The following is an 8,105-nucleotide window of genomic DNA, read 5'->3' on the forward strand; positions in this document are numbered from 1 at the left end:
ACATTTAACAATGTTTGCAATTACATCTTATAATACGCATGGTTTTGTATTCGAAAATGCAACATTGAAACAGGGATGCGATCAATTTAGTACTAGAAAGTAAAAGGCAATTAGTTGAAACCACGAATAATCAGTGACAAAGTGAAAGTCTTCAAGAAGGGTATCTCTCCTTGATTAAAACTGCTCTGAGCCAAAAGTTAAGTCCAGTCCCTGTTTTAACCCAAGTTGCACAGACTAGGAACTTAAGTGTAAGAGCAGAAATCCACTAAATAAAACCTAGAGTCACGTCTTAGAGGGAACAATTGTACATGGACATAAAGATCTAAATACTTAATTATAGCAACCTGCTCATAACAGGGACCCCATTTCACGCTGGATAAGTTGATTGATAACGATTTATTCTTAAACTACACCAATTAGAATTTTCAACATTTGGGGGTGGGGTAAGTGTGTTGAATAATCAAGGGGCGAGGGTACATTAAAGCCTTATCCTAAATTTACATGATAATCAGTTTTAAACTAGTTGTCTGGCTTTAACAACACGAAGAAATGGGCACACCATAAGGCTGGCAAAAAATGAACTAATAAGGCTCTTTCTCCTTTTCGGCCAAAGCGTTGAAGACATGTCGCAGGGGCAACAAAACACCATTGGAGGAATTGTCCCCAAGACAAGAAAAGTTGACCGAGTTGAGCTCTGTGAGAGTGTGTGTTTCGGGCAGGTGCCTCTGGCCCCGCTGTGTCCTCTAAGCGCCACCCAGGCCCTCAGGAGTCCCGGGGCTCCAGGTCACGCTCTCTCCTGCTCACCCGCTGCCTTGAACTCAACAGCTTGCGCGCTGGGAAGTGACGGGCGGCCCCTCCCCACGAGGACTCAGCGCGCCTCGGGGGCCAGAAGCAAACCGAATCCCTGCTTGGCAGAGCGTCTCGGCGACAAAAACCAGACGGGCCCAGAGCCCCTGGGCGCGACCTGCCCATCGCAAGCCCAGCACCCGCAGGGCGGAGGCACACGGTCGCCAGCTGCAGAGGCGCGAACTTTTACACCTACTTTTTGTTTCGCTTCGTGTTTGGCGTGGCTCTGGCACCGCCCAGGACGGGAAGACCCAGACACTGATTTCCACCGCCTGGAGATGTTGCCTCTTTCGCCCCGAGGTCTCGACCAGCTTTTCGGAAAACTAAGTTCTCACCCTCCACGCTAAAAGTGGTCCCCAAGAGTAGCAGCACCACGTCAGTCGCAACAACGACAACAATCACAATAATAATAATATAACCGAGTGGGGCTGCCCGGTGAGGTTCGACGACAAAGCATTGGTGACTAAGTGCGGGCGGGGGTCAAAATAAAAAAGAAACCCGGGAGCGGGAAGGCTGAGCCGCTCAAGAGTGGGTTGTTGGTCACAGCCTTTTTCTTGGCCGGCGCTCGGGCTGTCTGTCTGTCTGTGACTGACTAGTTGTCCCTCCAGCTGCTCAGGCAAAGTTTGACAATTCCCAGGCAACGGGAGCGGATTGCCGCGAGTCTCTCTTCCTTCCCCGCCCCGCTCGCCCCCCTCCCCAGAAATAATCCCACCAACTCCTGGCCCCGCGTGCAAACTTACGTTTGATCTGCCGGGGTTTGCTCTGCTTTCGCCGGGACATTTCGGCGGCGGCCGCTGTCACTGGGGCTCCCGCGGTGCCCGCGGTCCCGGCTGCCGCTCTCTCGGCTCCCGCCGCTCGCGCCGCCGCCGCTGGCCAGGCTCGGGCCGCCGCCGGCCGGACTCCAGGTGCTCCGGGCGCTCGGATCTGGGCGCTGGGCTCCTCCGGGAGCCGCGGATCCACGTTTGGAGATGAGCGGGCAAATGAGAAGAGAGAGGGGGGCAGAGCGAGTGTGACAGTGGGGAGGGGCGGGGGAGAGTGGGAGAGTGATGGGGGTGGGGGGGTAGAAGGAGAATTTACAAACGAATGGATAGGGAGAGAGAAAAAGGGAAGGGGGAACCGGGAAAGAAGGAAGAGAAGGAGGGAGGGAAAGGAGAGCGAGCAGAGGGGAGAGGGGGGCGGAAGGCGCGGGAGGAGGAGCGCGCTTGCTCTCCCCTCTGCCGGGTTTGCGGGGCAGATTCTTGAGCGCCGCCGCCGCCGACGCCGCTCCGGGCTGCGCAGCTCGCGCTCTGCCGCGGGAGGTGGCTAGGCGCGGGAGGGAGGGGCGCGCCGGGGCTGTGGGGAGGGGAGACTATTCCATCAGCGAAAGGAGGATTGGCTGCATCTAAAGCCAGTCCGGATGCAAACCAGGGCCCCGGCCTAGGTCGGGTGGGGTGCAGGAGAGCGCGGTGGGGGGTTGGGGGATGAGAGGCGTTGGGAGGGCTTGGAAGGAGGCTGCCTTCTGCAGTTGTCACCGCGTCAGCTCTAGGCATCTGCCAGAGCACCCCTCCTGGCAACTTCTTCCAACAGCCCCCTTTGAGGGACCCCAACTCTCTTCTCTCAAGCCTCGCCTATCCGGCAGGGCACAAAGAAATCTCAGTCTCCATAAACTTTGTGCTTCCAGTTATGTAGCCCCCTCCCCTAGCCTCTACCCCGGCCTTTCCAGCTTCTTGGCAGGAAGGTTAGGCCAGTGGCAAAATCCTCGGCGAGTGCCAGCTGATCACAAATGCCAACTGTGTGTCTTGGGGCCAGTTAAGTCCTCTCATCTGCCCAGGCTCTCAGGAGATCATTTCATTGCTCTCAAGGTTCCCAGGAGACCGCCGTGGACACGGACCATCCCCCACTTGGCCCGCACAGATGGGATGCTGAGCAGCGTCTTAAAAGTGCTTTCTCACCACGAGTTTTCATTTCAGATTGTAAGAATTCCGAATTTGGAGACAGGCAGTTATTTTTCTCACATCCAAAAGGAGGACCATTAGGTAGGTGATTAGCCCTAAGTGGAAAATGAACCATCTCTAATCAGAATACTAACTTTTTGAGGAAGTCTGTGGAAGTTCTGAAGTCCCGCCCCAGCCCCATGACCTTTAATTATTTTAGTTCTTCTGCCACAGGGAAGCAGCCAGCGACAAATAAAAGAGTTGATCTTGCCATAATTTCCCAAACAGGTAAGACCCAATAACTATTTTATGGTTTTTCGGCTTTTTGAAAGTTTTGTTTCATTCGTATTCAATTACTGTGTGTGTAGTATGTTAGAAACTGTAAGCCAAAAGAAGAACAAATTTTGAAGTGATTTGCCTAGTTATTATTTTGGCCAAGTTAAGCGGCATGAGCCTAGCTTAGTTTGTCATAGTGTCATATACGCTGCGTATTAAATATATTCTCTTGGGTGGGCTGGAAGGCTCTATCCAAGTGGCAGTTTAACTGGTTGCTTTATGAATCCAGTATTTACTAATAAACTCCACTGCAGTTAACATGTATCGCCCCCTCCCATATTGCTGACCCCCCTCCCCGCCCCAGGTTGTGAGATCATCCATTCAGATCTGAAATCCTGCTCCCCTTTGTTTGGTTGACTAGCCTTCGTGTGAGCCCCTCCAAACTCCATACTCTAAAAGGGTCTGAGGGTCAGCAGAGAGCCTAGGCTGACTGAGTGTAATGCAGGCTGCTCAGTGGACAGGAGGCATTGGTAATCGGGTCATTTATAACCCCACCAGGACATCTTCTGGAAGGCATAAAGAGTTGCCCTGTTAAAGATATGGCTAGGAGAATGTTAATACAGAGCTGAAGACCAATTGTGAATTTTATTACATTACCATTAGTACTCTTGCCATATGAGGGTGTAAGAATACATGGTACTCTGCAGTGGAAAATGTACTCAATGACAAAGTCCCTCCCCTGAAGGACCAGCAAATTCAAGCCGTAAGTACCAGGAAAAGCAGGGTTACTTGTGTCTGTGTTCTGGCATGAATAAGTAGACAGAGAAATACAGATTTTTGCCTTCTTAATTTTCAATTCATGACAATTAAATCGGTGTGCTTACAATGGGATGTATTATATATTATGGTTTTTAAAGCTCTTTTTACAGAACTGGCTGACTTTTTATATCACCCAAAAGGAATGCCCATTGGAATTAAAATATCATAACAGTTAGTGTTTCTTTTGGCATTTGAAATGGTTAAATATGCAAAGCAAAAAAGAAACAAATAAATCTCAGCTAAATATTCACTTTAAAAGCTGAAAGGAGCAAAAGTCAGAGAATTCAAGGCAAGATTGATAACATAACCAGACTTCATTATTAGAACTAGATCTAGTTTATCGAAATTTATAAATATATATGTTAATTATAGCCAATATGAATGAATCAACTAAGGAATACTATTACATTTTGTGTTTTCTCATCATTTTTAATGAGAATGTTAATGATATTTAAAGTTCAATTTTTCTTTTTTCTAGTTTAACTCACTAAGGTTATAAAATAAAAAGACAGCAAAACCTATAAGCAATTATCTCTGTCCAAATGGTTATAGCAGCCCCAAACCACAGCTACATGACTATCAAACAATGATTATGAAAACCACAATTGAGAAAAGCATCAGGGAATGATATTGCAAAACCACAACAACAAATGTGTCTGTGATACTGAAAACCACAATTCACAACTAATACCCTGTGTATCGCAAATTACTATTTAACTATAAATGTGAAAATGTATAAGTAACAGCACAAAATAATTTCTCATTTACTTAAAAATGAATTATTCATTTTCTAGACTCACTGATTTCATCTCCACATAATGGTTCATTTTGAAAAGTTTCTGCTTTCAAAGACAGAATCATTTTAAATCATATATGTAAGTTATTTTAGAAGCAGAAAATATACAACTTTTAATAATATTTCCTCAAATGTGAAAAGAATTGACCTGAAACCAGTCTGAAATAAAGAAATATCTACCTCAATTTGGCTTTCTTCATAAAGTTCTTTGGGAGTGAAAAGGGATGTGAGTGGAAACTGTTTATGGAAAATAAAAAGCTTGAAGTATTCTATTACAACCTCAATGAGATTATAATTGTATATTCTTAGCTAGATAACATATATCAGACAATAAAATGATATGCCAGTACCAAAAGTACTTTAATATGTAAATCAAATGTTTATTTACAAATGAATACAACAATATTGTTTGCAAGTTTATAGGGTTGCCGGGTTTAGAAAATTAAAACACAGGATGCCCAGTTAAACTTGAATTTCAAATAAACAATAATTTTTTTAGTATAAGTATGTTCCGTGCAATATTTGGTACATAGTTATCCTAAAAAAATAATTGTTGCTTATCTGAAATTCAAATTTAACTGGGCATCCTGTATTTTATTTGGCAAATCTACAAATTTAACATTTTAATATTTTCACAAATTTATGATTGTTTATAATATTGCTTATAGAAAAAGGCAGAGAAACCCTAAAGAGCTTCCTACAGACATAGATATATTTAATTCTTGAACATCATATTATTTAGGGAAGGCAAAATAGAAGGAATAAATTTCTATACAAAAATTCTTTATTTGGCACACAACCGAAATGTGCTCTCAGTGTAAATGGATTGCATTCATGTATGTCTTACTCTTGGATTTGTTTTTAAAATGTGTTTTTTCCCTCCAAGGGATCAACAAATTGATAAAGCGACCTCCCAGGCCTCATCTTATTAGACAGCAAGCTGCCTTCTTTATTATGGGAGTAAACAATATTCAAGAGCTTCGGAAAGACTTAATTTTTTGCCCTTGTATCCTCACCGAAATTGAATACAGTTTATCTGCCTTGATTTAAGATTGTGATATTGAATTGAACAAGAATGCAGTATGAAAATAATGTTTAGAATTTGTGTATCTTTATAATTTCAGCAGTTTAAAACTAAAAATCAACAAATTCATCTAAATGCATTCCTACATTATAACTATGAAAAGGACTATCTGTTTCCTTGCAAGGGAGCTAAGAGCTTTGAAAACATTCAGTCAATCTAGATTGGAGGTTTAACTTGAGCTTCATGTAGACTGTCAATTCCTCAAAAGAAGTATGTATGTACAAAAAATTTTCTAGGGAGGAGTTCTATTAAATTCATCAGATTTTTAAAATTATCTGTGGGAAAAATATCTGTAAACCAATATGGGTTAAGAATGACTATTTTCTGTATGTGTAAATTTTTATGATATACTGATAATCAGAGTGTGGATCGTTCAAGTTTTTACTCTTTGCAATCATCCTTTATGTCCAAATTACTATTTAGATAGAAGAGTCATAGGATGAACTCAATTACCCGCCCCCAAAGAAAGTTCTTCGTTGCTAAGTTTGTATAATGCATAACACAATTCCAAGTATAAAGTAAATATTAAAGGAGTAACACCCCAACTTTTAGTAGACATGTGTTGATTTTGCCTGCTAAGCATCCATTTTCTCTTCTTCTGGTAATAATGCTATAATAGCTCCTCACGCAGTTTGGTCATGTGATGGGAGTGTGGCCTTTCTCAATCCCCCAATTCCTGACCAATCAGAATATTCCAACTATTTGTCCACTGTGATTGGCTCAATGGCCCAAATTGTTTCTGTAAGAGTCAGCCTTGGAACTTTTTCCTCCAACCACTGAGGAAAAGGTGCTGTTTTTCTGCTGTGGTTGCTACACTTGGAGAATGCAAACCTAATATTGCTGTTGGCCACTTTGTTGGAAGAACCTGTTAAGAGTGATGCCAACACAGAGGACTAATTTTGTTTTATCTCATCTCAGGATCTGATTTTTGGGAAATCCAAACGAAGACACCCATCATCATTTCAATATTACTTTGTGTTGGATCAATATTATTCATGTGTCTATATAAACATTAAAATCTTGGTCATTTCTATAATATTGTGTCTTCATCTCTTTGACCAGGTTAATCCCTATGCATCTTTGTATATGTGCTGCCGAAGCGAGCACTCTATACATCTTTGTAGTTTTAATATTGATGTCGTTTTTCACTGGAAGAAATCACTGACCTCTGAAGTCTAAGTGAGATATCATTTCTCAGTTGCTTTCATAACACCTTTTCATCTGTATAATATCACTTATTGCATTACATTGGCAATTTCAGTACCTATAAATTCAATCCTCAACGGCTCCCTCCCTGCCCCCATACACCTAATAAGATAGTAAGGTTTCTGAAGGCAAGAAATGTGTCTGTCTTTTTCAGAATTACATCCGCAGCGCTGGACACAGAAAATCCTAACATAAATTGAAAGAAAAAGTAAGTTCGGTGTTATTTTGTGTTATCTGGGGACTGTCCTAGCATTCTTCCTCTCATCCACATAGTCACAGGACAAGGGATGACAGTCATGTTTGTACAACATGGCTGTATGTTCCTGGTGGTGGTTACTTGGACCAAGGTGAGTACGTGACTCAAAAATGACCAATCAAATTATTCCCATAGGACTGTAGAGTTAGTATGAAGTTTCATCCTTACATGAGTTGGTCTCTTGAATTAAGGAGAAGTAAAACCTCTTGTGTTATAGAATGGTTATCACTGTATGAACAGAGTAACAGTGATAGTTTGTCAGTAGAGAAAGAAATAAAACAAATATACTGAGATAAGTAGAGATGGGAATGTGAAATGGTATTCCACATCCTGTTCCAGCTCCTTCATGAGCTGTAGCAACGCTTCTGCCCTTGACCGCAGAGACACCTATGTCTCCTTAAAATAAATCCCTCCCCACCTTTCTTTTAAAAATTATGTTTGGCCTTAATCAGCATTAGTTGATGCCTGTTAAATTCAAGCAAAACGACTAAATTAAGACAAAATTTAGCAACCTGTGACTTCAGTTTGCTTGACTGAATATTTTAATATTTAGACATATCAGTTTAACTGAGCTTTCTACTTTCCTCCAGAAAAATTATATAAAAACAGTATGTTAGTCTGGATTTTTCTGAGAAACAGAAGCAATTATGTGTGTATGTGTGCGGGCGGTGGTGGTGGGTGGGTGGTGGCGGTGGTACTAATTATAGGGAATTGACTCACACAGTTACAGAGGCTGAGAAGTCCCAAGATCTTCAGTGGACAAACTGGAGACCCAGGAGAGCCAATGGTGTAATTCTAGTACGAATCTGAAGGCCTGAGAACCAGGAGAACTGATGGGGTAAATGTTCCAGTGTGAGTGGAAGTCTGAAGGCAGGAGAAGACCGATGTAAGGGAATTTTCACATACTCT

The 8,105-nt window shown here is 42.6% G+C and overlaps 1 protein-coding gene across 3 annotated transcripts in view; it reads right to left on the minus strand.

Moving 5' to 3' along the window:
* Window positions 1-2,132, minus strand: part of ZFPM2 (zinc finger protein, FOG family member 2) — a 449,678-nt gene extending 447,546 nt beyond the window's left edge. The window contains exon 1 of one of the 3 annotated variants that reach the window (XM_019750658.3): window positions 1,587-2,132. In XM_019750658.3, the coding sequence (XP_019606217.3) occupies window positions 1,587-1,626 (40 nt within the window). In that variant the 5' untranslated portion in view covers window positions 1,627-2,132. The remainder of the gene's footprint in view (window positions 1-1,586) is intronic. The other 2 variants (XM_019750659.3, XM_088798993.1) reach the window with 2 other exon arrangements.
* Between the last annotated feature and the right edge of the window lie 5,973 nt (window positions 2,133-8,105).

This window comes from Rhinolophus sinicus, chromosome 6, assembly GCF_057876585.1.
Source record: "Rhinolophus sinicus isolate RSI-liver-muscle chromosome 6, RSI-T2T, whole genome shotgun sequence".
In the NCBI taxonomy this organism is placed as follows: domain Eukaryota; kingdom Metazoa; phylum Chordata; class Mammalia; order Chiroptera; family Rhinolophidae; genus Rhinolophus; species Rhinolophus sinicus.